This window comes from Channa argus, chromosome 2, assembly GCF_033026475.1.
Source record: "Channa argus isolate prfri chromosome 2, Channa argus male v1.0, whole genome shotgun sequence".
NCBI classification, from domain to species: domain Eukaryota; kingdom Metazoa; phylum Chordata; class Actinopteri; order Anabantiformes; family Channidae; genus Channa; species Channa argus.
Window position 1 is genome coordinate 17,160,999 of NC_090198.1, and position 21,158 is coordinate 17,182,156.

A 21,158-nucleotide genomic window follows, 5' to 3' on the forward strand; every position below is an offset into this window, starting at 1 on the left:
GCTCACCGCAGAAAAAGGTTCCGCTCCTGTGGCTCCAGCCCAGCGTACCTCCGTTTGTCTGTCTGGCTTTGTGTATGTATCTCTCGGAGTGAGTGAGAGTGAGAGTGTGAGTGTGTGTGTGTGTGTGTGTGTGTGTGTGTTTGAGCTCTCTTCCTGCTTTCAAAGCTCCCACGGAAAGCGCAGTACCGCCTGGCGGCGGCGAGCGCAACGCCGATTGGCTGCGCGCAGCTCATTTGCATTAACGTCAGTAAAGGCTGTAGGTCAATCCTTGCGGGTGCTTTTATTGGATGTGCCGCTGTCAAGCAGTGCTGAAGAATTGGAAGGGCAAACGCCAGAAAAGGCAGAGAAAAGACAAACACAAAATCAGCATTATGTAGCTCGATTCTGCCTTACCTCCGCCCTCTTCAACCTCCAGTAATCCTGCCGTCCCCGACTGAAGATCCGAAACTTGTGGACACGGCGCGGTCTTGTTTTTTTTTTCCTCCAGAATGAGAGAAAATCGTGGAGCTTGGTAACACTGTAGCCAACTGCACCCGGGTTTGGACCTCGTATATCATCCTCCAACGGGCAGCGGATGCCCGAATGGAGATTGTAAGCCATCCACTAAGATTTCTGCGCTTCCTAAATTGGTGATAAATGGAGTGTTCCGTCGGACTACATGGCATTATGTTTTACGGAGGGTATTTGACATCGGAGCGAGCGGCCAGAATAACACTCTGCAGTAGGAATATTTCAGCCTGTTGATGATGAACGACTCAGGACTGGAGCAAAGTGTCGTGAGAACCGGTTTATGGCCCGTGTCTTGAGCTGAAGAGGGCAACCACACTGGTAAAGAGAGAGGAGGAGGGGGGGGGGAAGCATCATTTTTGATGGCTCCGAAGTGGGGGAGGACGATTACACATGAAACCTGGGACACACATATGGATAAAACTATTGCATGAAGCTGGCGGGGGGGGGGACTGCCTGTGTGTTTAGGCCTACTTGATAAATAACAGTGAAGTTGTGGGAAAATGATGATGTGGTACGAATGAGACGAGAAGAGGAGCCGGAGTGAGGGCTACATCGTCCATGGGGATCTGAGCAGCCCAGCTGAAGAATAACGGGATCCAGGTTTTGAAGGATAAGACAGCTGCTTTGATTAAAGCTCTCTAATTAACTTCATGTGAAAAACAGAGGGAGGAAATCAGCTTCCTGGTCGGGGGGTGGGGGATCGAAAGATATATTATTCATGCCTTGTATTAGAGCAATTGGAGGACCGGTTTTGCTGTGGCCTAGATGATAAACATATTTATAAATACTTTAGAAAATAAAAGCATAGGAGGAGGTGTGGATCTGAAAAATACAAAAACAGAGGGCGAATGACACTCGGGTAGCCTCAAAGTAAAGCACTTGCGCAAAAAGAAAAAGGCTGAAGTGGGGCTAAAGCATGGGCTGTGCTTCAAGTATTCATATCTCTGATAGGGTGGTCTACCACAGTGGAAAAGAGTCCGAGGATTCCCACTCACCCCAGCAGACTAACACCACTCAGCATCAAGGAAATCCTGCCTCGGGACTACCCCTAAAACCCCCAAGCTGCAAGGTGAGGGAACCTTTCAATATTCACGTTTCCAGAGGCAGGAACAAAATGTGTGAGAGTTAGAGGTGTGTTGAAGCTTTTTGTCTGAGTTACATACAAGAAAACAGTGAATACAAATCCTGCAATAAGATCATTTTTATGACTGTGTTCAACACTTCATAACATAGAAAATCAGAGACCATTATAATAAGGAAAACAAGTTGTTTCTATTAAAGCATGTTTTAAGAAATCACATTACTCTAATTTGAACTATTTTGAACTGCCATCAAACTCTGCCTGACATGACAACTTTGTTGCTTTCTGATTTAGTGGAACTAGGCCATGATACAGAATACACTCTGGAAGGTCATAGGGTCACTGGCCTTTGCAAAGAGCTGAGGTATTGTTCCCCTTAGAGTCAGGATAAAGTAAACGTTTGTTTAGTTTTTTTCGTGGATATGATATAATCTTATCGTCATGCTAATGCACTTGCATGAAGCTCTGACATCTGTTGTCAAATCGTGGTTCTTTTTTTCAGTGACACAGCTTTGGCCTGTGCTTCACCTTTCCACCAGTTACACCTTTCAACAGGATGCCATCTCTTGTGGGTTCTTACTGACTGTGTTTAGACTGTGACATGTCAATGGAAGATCAAGAAGTAATTTTAAAGGACTGAGTGACATAATGGCAAAGATTTGTCATCAGCGTGTTACATCACTGCAAAAAATTAAGTCCCATTTGTGAATTGGACCATAAATAATTACAGAGGATAACAAAATGTGCTGTGCCTGCATGCTTGTGTGCAGAGACTAAAGAGATTTATCTAATCAAGAGGAGGATGATGATGATGATGATGATTCTATTTAGTCTTTAGCATTTATAAACAGTATAAGAGATTACACATTGACATAAGAGCAAAATATCACAATTACTCAGATTAATAGGCAGATGTGTGTTTTAAAGTGAGACAGATGTCTTTTCTTTTCACCAAAGTAAGAAATGGTTGTTTTTAATGTGTGCTGGCAAAAGGCCTCAATTTAGAGCGATTATTCTATCTATAAATTGTTGTAGATGTATAAAAGAGTGGAGCACTGTTAACAATAAGGAAGCTTGTGCGCTAACATCTGCATGTACAAAACAGCCTTAAAAAGTGTGCAATTTAGTAGTGCATGTCTGTTTGTTGGCGTAAGTTTTCATGTATGCGTTTGTCTGACAGACCACAGGCTGTTTGAGGGCCTCTGTCAAGCTGAATTCAGTGGCCAAAAATCACTACAGGATACTGTAAGAAGCAAAGCCCCCCCCTGTGTTTTAGTCTGTCTGATTGATTGGGAAGGATTAAATTAATTTTTTTATTCTAGTTGTCCCCAGTTTTCCCATATTGGATAGAGAAGTAAGTTATACTCAGCATGCCATGATGCATTCAAGGCTCAGTGACATGCTGCTGCTGCTCATTGTAGCTCGTTTAATTGCTGATGAGATTAATTATGGCCAGTGTGTGATTTCGAACTGTGTGTGTTCACTGCATTCAGCATTTTTATGGACAAAAACTTTAAAATATAGCCGCACCAGATCTCAGGAGTCAGAAAGTACATGGAAAAATTTTAGTTTGTTAATTGATTAGATGACTGACAAAAATTATATTAGCAAATTTGAGTTGCAAACAATTTTTTCATTTTTTTTTTAAAGAACAATGTTCAACTTGCATGGGGTTTAAATGTTGTTCCAACAAAACAAGCATTTCTATTTCAGATCAAACGCTGAGGAAAAAAATAGGTTAATCAATAATGAATAAAAGTCATTAGTTGCACCCTGTAGAAAGTATATTAGATCCACTTCATGCCAAATAGCTTGTGTGCCTAATTATTTTGTTTTTAGTCTCTGTGTGCATGTTTGTGCCGTAGCTTATGTCATTGTGATTCTAAAGGGAGCGCACACATTCGTCCCCTGAAGAATAATAATAATCACCAACATCTACACACAGCTGGCAGCAGCTACAGCACAGTACAAACATTTACCATACTACAGAACTGAATTAAGCAACTGTTAAACCTGCGTAGTGGCTTTACTTACAATTTTTTTTACACTTGGCGAAAGAAGGAGAGAGAACATGTGCAGGCATCTACAGTGTGAGAAAGATTCAATAGAAGTTTGAGAGTGTGATGTGATCCTTTGTCAAGGATACGTTACCATCTGGGCTGCTCTTGTGATGATAAGGCTCAAGTACAAGGTCTTGTGATAGTGGGCATTTTGTGTGTTTGTGTGTGTATGTGTGGGGCAAAACAGACAGAAAGAACTCAGCCAAACACAACACCATTTATCTGGCCTTGACTTTTCCAGTCTGATTGCCCCTACTCACAGAAATCAAGTAGCTCTCCCAACCTGAACAGCACATGTAGAGTCAGTTATACTCTGATTTATGACAATAAATGGAAAAGGACGATAAAAGGTGCTAAGAATATAAGTATCCAGAATGCAATACCACCGTGCTTGCTCTCTGATTTCTTTGCTTGCATCAACATAAGTATTGGAAATCACTCAGCCATACCTCAGACTTCTCCCAACATTAAACTCTAAAGTTGGAAATACTTGTTGCTGTTAACTGTTGCTACCTCACAGGACTTAAAAACCTCTAACTAAAACACCTCATGTGATGCATCTGACTTACTTTTAAAGGGTGTTAGGTAAGATGTGTTACATCGCTGGCCTGTGATGCGTATCTCCATTTGTCAATTTTCTCTCCCACTGTTTGTGTGTTGTGCTCTCTGGTCAGTAGTTTGTGTGTGTGTGTGTGTGTGTGTGTGTGTGTGTGTGTGTGTGTGTGTGTTTATTATATTTTATATATTATTATATATATTGGGTAATTTATTCCAAAGGAGGGCAAAGGCTTAGCATGGTGGTGAATTAATCCACTGTGCTTTTTCTGTTGGCTGAGGAGGAAGACTGATATTGGATCTTTCTTTTTTCTTTTACTTTATTTCATTCGGCTGTCAATGTCCCTGTGCTGTTCTTCTGTTTCACTTGCTCTATAAAATGTTTGTTCTTGGGCTTTACTCTCTAAACACTTAAAGTTAATGAATTTATATCTCATGTTGAATTGACAGCGGTTTGTCGTAATAGATATATGATACGTAAAAGGAGCAGCCTCCCTCTGTGCACCTACAAATACTAACACTGAGTTGACTTGAAGTTAACACTCAGTTGATTTCAATGGCAATGCTGTTGTCTTTGTCTTTATAGCTGCTGATTGGATCAGTGGTTAACTATGCCTGTCAATATCTGTCAAGGATGTCATGTGTATATGTACAGTGGCCTTTGACAGCCAGTGCAAGACACCTGCCCTCTTTCACACTGCTGCAGTTGGCAGTTTGCTTCCCACTGAGGTAAAGATTTAGTGCTATAAGGCACTATGGACAAAAACACCCATCCAAGTTAGATGAGAAGACAGCAGTCAATTAGATAGACTGGAAACATGGGAACATTTGGCCTGGCTCGGTCCAAATGATACAAAATCCACCTATTAGCTACTCTAAAGATCAATAAGTAACACCTTTATATCTTGTTTTAATTTTTACAAAAACTGAGGTGTTAAACGTGTCAATTTGTTGATTTATGGAAATTTATTTGCCTGATTATTTCTTGGACAGAACAAGATGTTACTGGTCCTGATGAGGTCCAGGTAAAATATATTGTAATTTTCACAAATGCATGCTTTTTCTAGACGTGATTTCTAAAACAGGAAATATAATTTGCCAATTAATAAGCTTGCTGTGCTCCTAGGTCGATTTCTGTTACCACTGGACAGAGCCAGGTGCTTTCCCACTGTTTCCATTTTTTATCTTACGCTTTAAGCTAACTGGACATGCCTGAACATTTACAAGACAGATGTTTAAAAAAAACACACTGAAAGATTTCTTTAGTTTACTGACATAACATTTCCCAAACCACTTGAATCCAGACTCTAAATAAAACTTAAGCTGTTCATTTTGCTTTATTTAAACAAACCGTCAGCTGCAGCGTGACCCTGTGTTTCCCTTCCTGTCTGGAGTGTCTGCAGGGCAGTACGTTATATTTCTTTTTTTTTTCATCTTGCAATGTCATTTATCTCCTCTGTCACATGTGAAGAAGTAGTTGAGAGGAAGTGAGATGGAGCCTACAGAGCACCCACAGTCCACCAACAGATGTCTTGGAAGTTTTAACACTTATTATCTTATTGTATGTTTGTATATATAAGGAGGAATAATGATGTTCCTGCAGTATTCCTACATTTTACATTACATTCCAAAACCCGTTCATACCTGACGGAATAACCAAAGTCTTCTTGTACTGACAGCATAAGTGGTAATCCTGCGTAGAAATCAAACATGGATAACATAATAAATCTCATTGTCACCTTCAGTGTTAATACACTGGGTCTCTTCATCTTAGAGAGCCAGCTCACTTCTAAGGTGTCAGTTGGGTGCATGCACTTAAGAAACAGAACCTCCCATTGTTTTTGAAAGTCTTAACAAATATAGCCATGTTTAAAGCTAGTTTCGCTCCCCCTCCAGGTTAAGAATTTAGTATCATAAGGTCAGCATGTGATAATTTCATGAGATTACGGAAATGTTGTTCTCCCAAAACAAGGCACTACAAGTATTTACTTTGTGGCAGCGCTCTCTGCTCTGTTTCAGAAGCTCACAGGAATGTAGATGTGAGTGGGCCCAGGTCCAGTGGTGGCCTTTAAAGCTCCTCCTCGACTGGGTCTCTCACATTTTCTGAGCTGTTAGCAACTGCAGAGGTTGTTGTGGTGTCATGCTACCGATGTGTGGGCCAAATTTAGCTTCCTGCCCCATTCATTTAGACTTTCACAGCTGACTTGACTGGACGGTGCTGCTGTTGAAGTATACAGGAATGTGACAGAGGACAGTCCTGCTAGGTGTTCACTTCCTCTGAATTCACTATTATCATCACTTTTATCACAAGTGAATGAGAGCATTGTTTTGTTTTTTGTCACCTTATTTGTCCCAAAATTTAACAATAAAATTATTACAAAACATAAAAATTAAGAATTGCTTAAAATATTAATAAAAACATAAAATCGTAGGCACATTTCAGAACTGGGTGCCACTCTGACACTCTGCTCACAGAGTTTAATTGTATACCTAGTATTAATGTCATAGTATTAAAGAGTTTTTAAATAATTGTTTTGGCTGTGAGACTCCCATTATCCATACATTGTAGTATCCCATTAATATTAGCTGGTTTGCTGTTTCTAGTCTTTATGGCAAGCTAAGCTACCTTCCTGCTGACTCTAGTGCCATATTTACATAGTCAGCACAAGAGTGGTATTGATACTATACTATTAGAGTATTCCAGTTATTTCCCCTTGGTTAGTAAGTTTTGAATCTTTTTTCGTTTTGTTTTGGGGGCATAATTTCATACGTATACCTATGTGGAGCACTGAGCAAAGTGCGGTGGATTGATTTGAGTCTTGTGCCGGCACTGTCATTAGTCGCATATTTAAGATTGTGATTGTCCCTCTGCATTGCAATAATCAGTTTTCACTTCAGTAATCAGTGAAAATACCCAGTCACATCACAGCTATTTCCTGTTTTAGAAATCGCATCTAAAAAAAAGAATGCATCATTGATTTGAGTGTACCGTTCTCAGACAGGGATGTTGTGTGTACACCTCCCTCACTCTATGTCTTAAACCTACACTTAAGAGTAATTTCAAAAAGTACACATGTCAAGAACACGCCATCATTGTTCCTCCCAAGGAAAAGTTCAGCGTCATCTCTCTCTTGCATAGTGTCAGTGTCTGTGTCCCTAAATGTGTTTTTAATATCTTCTGGAAGAGAGCCTCGTGTGTTGATTGTGGACCGCTGTAACTATGTACAACACACAGTGCTAACAATGCTAACAGCCATGTTAACAGCATCTGGTTACTGGAGTACTTTGGCCATTTTCACGCTCTGTCACACTACTGTCCTTGGTGCCAGAATAAACTGAACAAAGTTGTGTAGAGTAGAGTATGCTGAAAGACATCCTGGGGCAACAAAAACTTGTACATTTGGTTTTAATAATAAATCTAATGTGTATTTCAGTGCAAAATTTGGCAGTTTATCTAAAACTTTTTTGGATCCCAAGGCTTTAAATTAATTTTACTGCCTTTCTTCACTAAAGAATCGCTGAGCAGAGCTTTGCTGTATTTAAGTGAATAGGCCTGCAGCTTATTGGCTGTAGTAAACACGCAGGACACTCATTCACCTGCTGAACACCGCATTAAGCCAACAGTGCTTGTCTCCTCCCTCGTTTTAATGGACACTGCTCTGACGCAAATCTCTCTGGAGTGTGTCCTGCCTTTTTTTTTTATCTAGGATATACTGTATCCTCAGTTCATATACTGTATCCCTTACAATTCTACACAGAGGTTCAGAAAGGATACACACTGTGAGGACACATTTTAGTCTAAAGCTCAAGCCATGTTTTGACCTTTACCAAATAGAAACTAATCTGTTCCTCCTTGTTATTTTTATAATTGACTAATTTGCAAAGTACAAGCTTCATCATATGCAGTAGAAGTAGGCATTCATAACTGTACCATAAAGGAAATACTCCAAACCATTTGGCTGTGACATGCAAATTAATTTTACAGCATAGATGCACAAACAGGAAGTCAGTCTGTTTCATGCTCATTTGAAATTCAAGCCTAAATATACACGTGTAACATTTGATATATTACATCAAACTACTAAGATCTGTAGGTCGGAATGAGTCTATTTAATACAGGCTGGATTGTTATAGTCAACAAAAGTGAAATAAACTTGTCACTTCTTATTTTAAGTTTATTCTAATCTTCACTATATGTTAAAGACAATAACTTTGGCATGCCTTTATTATGGCGGGTTCCTCATATAACTTTGCTTTTTCCAACAATGCACAAAGGATTCACAATAATTAATTTATGAGTTAGTACCATTTGTTCTGATACTGCCAAAGTCATAAAACGTTCAGACACTGGATACGCAGTATGCTGGAAGCCATAGGAGAGCAGGAAATGGTTCAATGGAAACTATGACAGTACATGCCCCATTAATATTTCTGGGCACACAAGAAACAATAAGACACTTACCTGTCTCTAATAGTAGTGAATGAATAGTGAAACATTCCTGCATGTCTCTCCAAACACCTGTGTCATTTATTATACCTGTTGCACCTGCCTGATCACATACTTCACAGGTCATCTGTTTTGTCTATGTTCAGCGTAGCAGAATAACTGTGGCTACTGCATATATGACAATATATTTTACAGGAGACAAAGAAGGTCTTTAAGCTAATGTCTGCACAGAATCAGCATAGTTAAAATATCAGATCCACCTTCTTATACCTTTTACAGAGGCATTTGTACAAAAACTGATTCCACATAATCTTTCCCTAATAGAAGACTTACATTTTATTTTTTGTCAGTGGTTGTGTGCCATTATTGTTTTTTTTTCTCTGTCCAAATTGAGTGTTTGCACATGAGTGCTATACATCACTCTCCACCTTACTGTCATTCTTCTGAAACCCAGCAGTTAAGTGGTGACCGTTGCCAAAACATATTCCTCACAAACAATTTCATTAATTAATTACTCTTTTCTGTATTTATGAAAAAATAGGTATGAGATAATATATTTGTATAAAAGAAAACTCACTTTAAAATGTAGGTCTAGTATGGAGGCAGAAAGAAGGTTTTGATCCTAAGAGTAACGAAAAACCTAATTTAGAAATGTAGGCAACTGTTACCACACTGAATTTATAGTGTAACACTGAATAATTTACTTTCAAAAAAGTCTGACTGAATTGATGTGATTTGGATATTTCTGATATTTTGTTTTGATATTTTTGAAATTTCCAAGAGGTTAATTCAGGTATCATAAAATATAAATACTATATTCTTAGTTTTCTGTTGGGTGTATCCTGACATGTCTTTGCTTATGCGTACTAAGAGCTTGATTTCCGGGGTAATATAACTTAACCAAATAATAAATATATTGTTATTACAATTAAGTCAGAGAGGCAATTTAACAACAATTTACAGATTTTATGACATTGTGTGTGTGTGTGTGTGTGTGTGTGTGTGTGTGTGTGTGTGTGTGTGTGTGTGTGTGTGTGTGTGTGTGTGTGTGTGTGTGTGTGTGTGTGTGTGTGTGTGTGTGTGTGTGTGTGTGTGTGTGTGTGTGTGTGTGTGTGTGTGTGTGTGTGTGTGTGTGTGTGTGTGTGTGTGTGTGTGTGTGTGTGTGTGTGTGTGTGTGTGTGTGTGTGTGTGTGTGTGTGTGTGTGTGTGTGTGTGTGTGTGTGTGTGTGTGTGTGTCCGTCCCAAGTATAGTTTTTGTGCTAAGCTACAGCTCGTGTCACTCACTGGTCTCTAATGCAATGGTGACATCAGTGCTCCTTTTTTAGTTGGTGTAGTGAAGGGGGAGTCCAGTGCTTGTCTCAGACTCTTATAGCCACCTGAAGAGCTCCCAGAGATCCGATTCGGATATTTGCAAAAGGGGCTATGCTGTTGTGTACAGGTGGAACCTTGTGAAGTACCAGATAGAACAGGAGTGGTGTGGCTGCAGAGGGCGTGTTGCAATTAGCTCTTTAGGCCACATAGCTGGTAAGGTAATTAAGATTGTACAGTTGGGTATGGCTCTGGCAGCAAAGTTACTGTACACTAATGACTTCTTATCCGGGCCAGACAGTCTTCAGGTATAGTGTGTGTTTGTACTCTGCTTGTCTTGTTGTCATGGATTTGCTGTACTGAGAAAGGGGACTGATCGAAAGGTTCCTGGTAAGATTACAGCACGCTGTTTTTTCAATGGACCAGGCATTGTCCCAGTTAGAGTTTCCAGCCCTTTAGTTTGTCCTTTTCCTATACTGGCCTTTGACCTTACCTGGACCTCACCAGCTATTAGAGGAAGGAGAACCACACATACCTGATCAACAGCTGGTTCGGTGACACTCTGATGCCAGACGAATATACTGTAAAAAAGATACAGTATTTACAGCTGATAAATGCACAGGGGATAAAATTAAAGAAAATTAAATGCCATATTCTAAGTGTGCTTTAGGTGTAATTTTACAGCAATACAGGTTTTGTTTGGGAGGCTTAGGTTTAAGAATAAAGTGAAGCAGTCAGTTCATGGGACTACAGTAGGGTAACAGTAGTGTTGAAGGAAGCAGCATGGGGTCAGAGGAAAGGCAAGAGGTTTTAGTAAGGGGCTGCCCCAGAGTCCTCAATAGCTGAGGATTGTCCAGGTCTTGTGTGGATCTCATGTTAATCTGGATAAGGCCAGAAATACCTTGAAGGTGAACTTTGGAGAAAGTGCCCAGCATATCATGGATGTGCCTATATGTTTACTGCATCCTTTGAAAAACATTGTATATTGTTTTTTTTGCTGTTGTTTTGGAAGTTGGAAAAGCCAGATTGCAACATAAAAAGAATTTCAAATCGGATGTGTTAAAGAAGTAAGAATTTCAGCAAAATTAAAGAGGTTGTTTCATTGTGGAAAAAAGGGGGAACCAGTTTTCTTAGAACTTGCAATGTATCTGAGTTTACCTCAATTTTGACCTTGTTTCTGTGAAACTGAAATAATTAAAATTGCTGGATTATAATGGAAAAAAGCTGTAGAGGGAACTTGGAAACTAGAACGCAAATTTTGATACTGTAAGTAACTGTTATACCACAGGTGATGTTAAATATTTAAGAAAATTTGGCAAAGCAGTGTCATTAAAACTGCATTGTTTTAAAATATAAGGACTCACACTCTTTTTTTTATTTTTTTTTTTTGCCAGCACAGCCTGGCAGGTAGCCTTAATGGAGCCATGTAGCAAACAGCATTATGTATTTCTCAACATGTAATGAGTGTATGTCTCGCCTGCTCCCTGTAGGCCAGTGTGTGAGGGCTCTGAGGACTGTCTCTAACCCTCGTCACTCGGTCTGTTGGCAGAAACTGCTCCTCTGCCAGGCCTCAGTTACACTCCTTGGCACAGTGACACAAAGATCACACACACACTCGCACCACCCTCACACACAGGGTAATGCAGGCAGGCCCAGGCAGCATCACGAGCTGAGAGAATGCAGCATATGCTCTGATATCGCACATGTGTCAATAGAATCCAATACATATTTTCTTTTAGTCACAAAATATAAACACTATACACACTTAAGTATTACTAACTCAGTAGTAGCAGAATAAAACATTGCATACTGCTGTGCTGCACCTCTCTACATGTGTGTTCTTTGTGCCATCTTCTATTAAATATCCCATTTTTCAGTGGCAAACTGAACCAACAGTTCACAGTCGTGTTGGTTTTTGTGAGATATCTGAGGCAATGCTTTCAATGTGTGGAACACCATTGAGAAAGAGGGACAAGTCACCAAGGATGAAGTAACTTATCCTTTTTTTTTTTCTTTTGCAAACTCTGTATTTTTAAACCACGGACGTCATTCATGGGCGTTAGGGACTGAGTTCCAGGCCAAGTTCAGTCTCCTGTGAGTTACTCAGTGTCTTCCCTCTGTGTGTGTATGTGCATTCCCGTATGCTTGAGCTTCCGCACTGTCTGGTGAGGTAGGAGAGATGTCACTGCAAACAGAATAAAGGTCAGGGCGTACTCTGGAAGCATTGCTCAAAAAACAATAAATGTGTATGTGTGCATGTGTGTCCACTTGCATGCGTTACTGATCAGAAATGGCTGAATTGGGGACAGCATGAATAATATGTAGTTCACAGTGTAGCAGTTCCTACAGGTTGCCTGGTGAGCTGACATTATTTAAACTTAACATAACCAACCTATACTTAAAGGTGTGAAATATGCTCCAAAGCCTATCTCAATGTTGAGGGGTGCTGTCAAAGCCTTTTGTGAGCCATACTTATTGCACAACACTGGCAGCACTGCTAAGATGTTCATTTCCAAAGGCTTTGGGTGAGGCTTGGTCTTCAATGCACTCAGGGAATTTCAATTATTTCAGCTCCATGGGTAATTTGTATCAATATTATTTATTGTAATTTCATAGCTCTAATACTCAAGGGCCAGGAAGACAGTGATGAAACAGAGATGCAGTCATAGCATATGAGAAGAAATACATGTCTTTAAACTAAAACAGAGTGGACTTCATAGGATCAGTCACATTGTAATCTGATATGTAATGTGGCATATGCGTAAGAATAAACATTTTCTTCCTGTCATATTGCAACTCATTAGGGCCGTGTTATAATTCCCCATCATTGAAGACACTGATGGTGGATTTAGTTTTTGGAGTGTGGCCTTACATTAAGACACTAGCTGCAGCAGACTTTAGTAGTCAAAGCTAATTTTAGGAATCAAGTCTTCCATAGCAGGAGAATCAAAATAAATCCACTTCATTTTTCCATCTCCCTGCTCCCCAACGGTTTGCTACAATATGTCCAGCTCTTCAGTTTTATAAAATTACAAAAAGTATGATAATACTTAATAGTCAAGCAAAAAAAATCAATCTTCTTTGATTGGTTAGAAGGGTAAGCCCGACTCAGAAATGTGTAGAAGTAAATCGATAAGGAATTATCTTCTAAATCAGATAGCGTAATACACTTTGCTCGCCTGCTCAGTGGGCTCCTACAGTATGAATTGCTGGGCTGTCATGCTACAGACATGAGTTCACTCCGGAGTCGTGTGTGTGTGTGTGTGTGTGTGTGTGTGTGTGTGTGTGTGTGTGTGTGTGTGTGTGTGTGTGTGTGTGTGTGTGTGTGGTGACTGTTAATTTGTTCTTTATTAAACCAGGTCATAATCTTTCTCTAACCTTAGGCAGCTGATGTGAATACCTAAATGCAACCCGAAAAAGTTTAAAAAGTTGTGGTTAGACAAACTATATGCTGTACTGGAAAAATGGATGGATAGACAAAATTTTGTTCATATATTATTTATCAACATGTTTGCAACTTGCCATTTCTGTTTGTCATTATAGCATAATTAAGGAAAAATACAATGTAATTTATTTGCAATTAGATTTCATGCAAAAACTTATTTATGTTTGCAGTTCAGTGTGTGTATACCATTGCCTTTAAAAAAAAAAAATGAAAAGAGGACAGTAAAGGTAAATAAAATTAGACAATCTTACCATAGCCGATCTTATGTACAGTTATGTGCACAAAGTTTACCAATTTTTATTGAAAGTGAAAGGATTCAAATTGTTCATGCCATAGCATTTCATCTGATACACTGGAGCAATTAAAAAAAATGTTTGATTGAAAGCATGTTCCTTACAGGACATTCAAGTTTTGTTCCAGGGGGTTGGTCTTTCCTCTGTAGTGCATTCCACTAGACAGAGTGAGAGGGAGAGGCAGAGATACAAATACTGAGAAAGTAGGATGTTCTGGGACAAACAGATCCACAGTGGCCTAGTTTCCTTCAGCCATGCCTGTGACTCAACTGAAGTCTTCTGCCTGGCTAACTGCAGCCTTGGTCACTATGAAGAAGACATGTGGACAGAGCCGGAATACACACAGTTGCAGTTATTTTTCTAAATGGATGACTTACATCTACATAACACATTTGATCAATGTCTATTTTTTATTTGGAGGAAAAGAATGTTTTTTAATTCTGTCTGTAGTATTTTATTTATGCTGATGTTTCTTTACAGCATACAAGCAATTCAGAGTAGGTTACATAAATACTGGACAGTCTGAAATTTAGATGGACTTATATTTGGTGTTTTTAATGCATTAATGTAATCTGTGCTGTTAAGCTGTATCAGACCAACTTAAAACATATAGTTTTATCCCATGGTATTTTGCATGAAGACACAGAAGCATCTGCTCTCGGCAGATGAGACTTTTCAGTGCGAGGTGTTCTGAGAGCAATGGAACGTGTTAGGCAGGAAAATAAAGGCATGACATGGACAGAAAGGAAGTGCAAAGTAATTCACCATGGGAAGTTGTATTGGTGTCTTGACTTCTGGAGTCTGGAATTAATCACCCATAGGGTGTGATTCATCCAGCACCTATGCAATTGTTTAATGTATTAATTTATTTATTAATTTACTGGAGGGGATATATACATTTCATTTATATCCCTAAATGATAAATTCTTTTGACTATTTGGAGTAGTAATATAAACGGCCTGCTGAGAGACTACTGAAAAATACCAACACATTCAGCTTTGAATTCTAACACATAATCATCACTTTAGCGCTTTATCACCATTTGTTTCACACTGGGCCTTGAACCAAGGGGTGTTTGAAGATGAAAGAATAGTGCATCTCATTAATTCAGCGTAAAGACTAAAAAGGCCACATTTGTCTTTTTTTCTTAATATTTTATAGGCACCACCATCGTGTCAACCTCACAGTTTTCATGTCTGTGTTTTCTACCTCACCATGGTGGGATGACTAACTACATGTTCCACTATACAGTGTGTTTGCCTCATTGTAGTTTGGTCCAAATTAATACATCCGATATAGTGGCCTATAAATATATCTGATGTATTGACAAATATACTATAGAGTTCAATTGATGGTCATTAAGAGAGCTGTTATCACTATCGTTATGCTGGATGAAAGGAATAACTTGAATAAGGTTGAAAAGTGTTTCTTTAAATACCAGTTAATTTGGATGAGGCAAAGATTTCCAAAGTCTAGCTGGATGGGAAGCATATTATCTGCCTTTTTTTGTTTGAAGTCAGACCCTAAGAACATCCATAAGGCCCTGAGTTAGCCGACCTGAGGGACTAAACACAACACTTAAGAGTTGTAGGGCTTCACCGTGTAGATCCTGAAGGGTAATAATTAAGTGTATACATATTGTCTCTCAGCACTGTCATACTGTGTATGCTCACTGTATACACACATTTCTATCTATTCTATTTACTTTTTCAGATGAGGTTCTTTTTTGTTGCCTGTCATGTGTATTTGAAATAGATGGTAAAAGATGGTAAAAGCACAGTCTTGAATTACAAGACAAAGTTCACATTTGCAGTTTTTTTTTTTTCCTGGGTGTGTCCTGTGCAGATTGCCCTTGCTAACTTGTTGGTTCAGCATACAGCATACAGTACACCAATGATTTAGTGTTTTAGTTTAACAGAATTTGGTGAGGTGTTTGCTAGATGGGTCATTAATTTGCCAGAGTTGGAGGAGGCTTCAGTTTTAAAAACCCCATTGTTGTTGATGGCTTCACAGATCTACGGGCAGCGAATGTAAGTGGCCACACATGAAAGTGAATTCTCTTTGAGGCAACACACACAGCATGGGCAGCTCGCTTCACTATCTGAGTGGCTCAGCATGTGGTGAGGCTGATGTGTCACTCAGTGCCATTTATCCCATCGCTTAGCTCAGTGTGTGTGAGAATAAGTGTGTCTGACTGTCTGTCTGTTTGTCTGTCTGGTACATAGTGTGCATCCACACCTGTGGCTGGGACTGCTGCCCTTAATCAGACCTAATGAAGAACATTGATTCATCTCCATTTGATTCACACTTTTAGATGGCCACACACACGCACATGCGCGCACGTGTATAAAAAACACACTGAAGCCAGACACAAATCTACTAGTTGTGAGAGTTTGATTTTATCTAAGGAAGAAATGCTGATCTTTTCCAATATTGCTGTAGTGTTATCATCTCTGCATATAATATTGTCCTTAACCACATGTGGAGAAGTTTTAAGGAGGAACGAAGCAGTGTTAGGCAGCTGGAGAAGCAGTCGTGTCAGAGATTGGGAAGGAAAGAGAAACATCTTAGCTGGGAAAAGCTGTGTCAAAGTGAAGGAGCTGGAGATTGTTAGTGAACATGGCAGCCATGCACTTTTGCCAAAGAAGTAGGGGCAGGGCAGGCATCCCAACATTCCCTGCATCCTGGTCCCAGCTCTGGGGTGGAGGAAGCTGTTTACTCTTTCTATCTGTGACTGCTGATGTAGGCGCACCGAACAATGTCATCCAATTTCCTGTTTTTCACTTTAGTGGAAAGCCACGCTCCGTGTGTGTGTGTGTGTGTCTGTGTGTGTGTGTCTGTGTGTGTGTGTGTGTGTGTGTGTCTGTGTGTGTGTGTGTCTGTGTGTGTGTCTGTGTGTCAGATAAGTTGGTGGGCTGGAGGAGGAGATCTATAGGGCCGGATACTGTTGGAGCAGGATATAGGGTCAGAGGCAGCTCCGCCATGTAAATACCTTAGGTGTATTGAATGAAACTAGGAGACCATTGGATTTAGGTGAGAAAACATTGATTGGGTAGTTGCACTCCACTTAAGCAAAATTAAATAAGGACCTTAAAGGATATGTTCACATATTTTGTACAACTTAGCTCACTTTTTAAATGTATTTCTGAACATAGTGTATTTATTGTAAGACAGAAGTATAAAACCTTATTTTGTGCTTACAATGGTGGATATTACAAAATAGAATTTGCTCTTTCTATTAGGTTAATACAAGCTCCTTACTAACTGCAAACTACACCTGTACACCTATTTTAGTGAGCTGTTGATTTAACTCCTGGGGCACTGTCTGCTGATATAAATAGGTGCGGCATATTAAGAACACTTCTAAGTATGATGCAACATCATTTATTAGCATTTCAAAATATACCTTTTAAAATGACCTGATCAGTGAATCAATTTTGCACATTGATTCACAAATAAAAACAAAATAGATTAAAATCACCTCAATGAAGGGAACATTTATTGGAGGACTGCTGTATTATGCTGCATTAGTTATACCTTGGCTGGGGCATGTTGTCCACCAGTTGCAGGATCTGTGGTTCAGTCGCCAGCTCCTCCAGTGCACATTTCAAAGTGCCCCTCTCAGTGAACCCAGTGCTGTCCCTCTCTTGTACCTTGCCAAGTGGATAAATGCAAATGTAATCAATAATATACTAATGTACTCCATAATAATGTACTACGGAGAACAGACATTTTTCAAAGTAGTTGTACTTAGCGCAACTGGACCGTACTGTGCACAGGGTGAGAAGGGGCCGGTTGGTGGGGAGTGATCCCAGTGTGACTGGTACAATAGAGCAGCATATAGCAATAGGGCAGGACATGAGTTATGCAGGAATACACACGATGTCTCTACTGTGCTCCTCTCTGGCCTACATGCTCGCTCACTTTCCCTGCTTTGTTTGCCTCTGGTTGAATGCCAGTATGATGTTTGCGGGATGCAAATGCTCAGCTGAGGTGTGTGTGTGTGTGTGTGTGTGTGTGTGTGTGTGTGTGTGTGTGTGTTCGTAGAGGTTGGCAGACAGGTTTTGCTCTGTGCATGTGGCACGCCGACTATTACACAACCTCAGCTGCAGTTATCATTAGTCCTGTCTGTGTCAGTTAAAGATGGACGTACTGTATCCCTGGATGCAGACTAAGTACTGTGTAGTGCTCTTGCTAGACCTCAGCTAACTCCCTACATCAAGACCCCGACCTCAAGTGGCTCGCCAATGCACAGCTTCACAGTGGAAACAATTTTTTTTACGTGTAGTATACTTTTGAACAGCCCCCGTCTGTGACATTGACCCAGCAGTAGTCTATAGAAACGAGGATTTATTCTTTGCAGAATTTATCCTCTGCAGAAAAATAAGTGCACGGTTAGAATTTCTAATCAGAATTAGTCAAGCTGAGGACTGAGCTATTTGTTCTGAAACACGTGGTCAGACTGACTGAAATCGAATCTGACAACAGGAATACTAGGTGTTAGTCAAACCCTCTTAAAAGAGCATGCATTTGTGGCATTTCCATATGTTAGTCTCCACTATACAGCCCCATATACACAAATGCCTTTCTATAGTTTCTATATAATGCATTCTTGAACCTCTAACCCCAATATTAACCACCACAACTAAATGTCTAAACCTTAACCTTTAAACAGCCCTTTTAAAATATAAGTGCTTTATTTATTTATCCCCACAAACATAGAGAGACATGTACACACACAAGCACATGCATGCTGTGTCTCCAGAACACATGAGCTTTGTGGAAAAAAAGGACTATCACAGAGCATCAGCTTGTAGTGACCCTGATGTCATTCTCCTCTTGTGTGGACAACTACAAAAAAAGAGTCTGGCGTCATGATGATGTCAATTTGTCTACGACTGAGGTATAATCGTTTTTTTTCTCCCCCTTTGTTGGTTCATGGAGCTTTCAAAGGACTTACAATTTAGCTAGAAGGGATTTACTGCAGCCCCTCACACTCCAAAAATCTTCTCTGTATTCCTCCTCACATGTGTAGATTGTTTACGGAGAAGAGCAATTCTAGAGGGATGGCGGTCCACAAGGGGCTTGGTTGCTGTGGTTACTAACCCCTGAGCTGGGTTCCATTTAGCAGGAAGGAAGCGAAATTATTTGCAGCTAGAAAAGAGTAGGCTCATGTAGGAAAAGTGTAATGAGTTGAAAAACTGTCTGTGTGAGATCTGGCTTTTTATTAATTGAATTTATTTAATTAAAATTTTCACAACTGAACATTTTAGTTAATAAAAAGAGTAAAGTAAAGTAGCAACTTCATGGTGTAGAATTCATCTGTTACAAGTAAATGCTATGCATTCAAAAATGATTTACTGAAATAAAAGTACAATAGTATTAGCAACAATATATACACACAATATAATAAAGTACCCAAAGTAAAACTACTAATGCAGACTGTCCTGTTATGTATAGCAGGGTTTTAACTAATGAATGTTTTAATTAAATTATTTAAATAAAGAGTGAAAATGTATTATAATTGCATTTAACATATAGTTAAAATGTTATCAAATGATTAAACAAAATGTAATTAAATTATGTACTGCTTAATACATTCTTGTAAATTCTAGCCCTGGTTGATTTAAAATATTATCCTACAATGATATATATTTTTTATTTATGTATTGGTGAGTAGTATCTGACCAAATAAATGTACTGGAGTTAAAAGTAAATGTTATCCTTTGAATTGTAGTGGAGTAAAAGTATATATCACTTTACACATGTACTTGGAGACTACTTGTGTAAATGTATGGGAATAAAAAAAATGCTTGTTTCAGACAAAGTTATTCACAATTTTTATACAGTCGAAGAACAGACCTTTTGAAAGCATTAGAGTAAAATACTGTAGATTACTCGTGTCTTTAGGCTTCAAACAGGTCAATGTGCACCTCAACTTTCTGCAGAAGCAGTTTTTAGTCTGCAAACGTTTTAGGGCTATTGTTGAGTCCAAAATCACTGATTCAAATAAACATTCTTATCCTACAAAGTACCAATACTGCAATAAAAAATATCTAAGTAAAACCCGTGTACTGAAACGCTCAAATAAGTTACTTTTGGTTTAGGACGCCTTTTTATATTTTACTAATGTAGTGGGTTGAGCTAGATGTTTTTTAAGGTAGATTAATCTGTACATATATTGTAAAAAATAATTCCAATGTTGTTTTGGCAAATTTTAATAGGTAAATAAACTGGTAACTTCTGCAAAAAGTTCGGTACATTTCATTGTCTGTAAATCCATAGATATATGTTCTCAAATACCTTCACAAATAGCAAATCACATCAAACTCAAACTATTTATTTGGTGTAATAAAAATGTTTTATGGTCATTGCTTTCACCTACATGTGTGGTAAAGATTAGGGTTACGTCTTCAGCTCTCTGTACTTTGTTTTAATAAGCTCAGGAAAAAAAGACTGGTGTTTATGTTACTCTTCAACATAAGAGGTCAACAATTGATATTTGTAAAATTATTTTTTCTAATCATTGTATTCTTTTTGTATTTTTCTTGTTATCTTTCAGACCACATTAACAGAGGTGCAATTTGGACCAATGAAGCTATTTAAAGACCCACTTCAGGTATTGTAAAACAATGCTGAACATCTGAATGATTGATGCTCATGGGCTTGAATGCATTAAGGCTTTCCATGGAACAACAGAAGTGCTCCAGTGAAATGTTTATGTCCCCATCATTTAGGGGCTTTTAGCAGAGGCTTGGAGCTAAACTTTGTATGACTGTCAATATTTGGTAGTATTTTTCTAGGGCTAGTATTTCAAAACGTCACCAACTTTTGTTTGCAGTTAGAACTAATCTTAAATTTCTCAAAGATACCACACCTCGCTAACACATTAAAGAAAAAAGTCCCTATCCAAACACTGGAGGAAGAGGAGCTAAATCTTTTTTAATGAACGTATTGTGTGCGATGCAGCCTTAGGTTGTCAAGGCAACAAGGCCAAACATTTATGAGCAGGAACATACCATAATGAACAATGCATGCTATGGAAGAACTGTACAGAGGATTCATGGAGCAGTTTCATCACTGACCTTTAGCGGTTAGTTATATAGTTTGGTGCTGAGCTACCTCTACTAGCATGTTTTGCTGCTGCTTTTAGGAAATTTAAATACTGTATGTTTTGATAATCATTTATTGCATGTTCAAGCAAACATGACTAATTTTTGCTGATTCAGCTGCCCATATGTGAGGGTTTTCTGCTTCTGGATATTGCACTGGTGGTATAAAAAACAGATAACAATTTGAGCACCATCATCTGATGATAGCATCATAAAGTACTACTTCTTTATAATTAACGCCATACTAAATTTAGCTAAACTTGGTAACAATGAAAGTGAGTAAATCAGTACCTTCTGTAATTTAATGTCATGCCTGCATAGACTCAACTTTGTCTGATGGATTCCAC

General features: G+C 39.0%; 1 protein-coding gene across 2 annotated transcripts in view; it reads left to right on the forward strand.

Annotated features, from left to right (window-relative positions):
* The first annotated feature begins 243 nt into the window (after window positions 1-243).
* The window catches only part of pde8a (phosphodiesterase 8A), a 43,338-nt gene continuing 22,423 nt past the window's right edge, over window positions 244-21,158 (forward strand). The window contains exons 1-2 of one of the 2 annotated variants that reach the window (XM_067495976.1): window positions 244-828; window positions 20,262-20,318. In XM_067495976.1, coding sequence (XP_067352077.1) covers window positions 20,292-20,318 — 27 coding nt within the window. In that variant the 5' untranslated portion in view covers window positions 244-828; window positions 20,262-20,291. Of the gene's footprint in view, window positions 829-872; window positions 1,580-20,261; window positions 20,319-21,158 lie in introns of those variants that run through there. The other variant, XM_067495975.1, reaches the window with a different exon arrangement.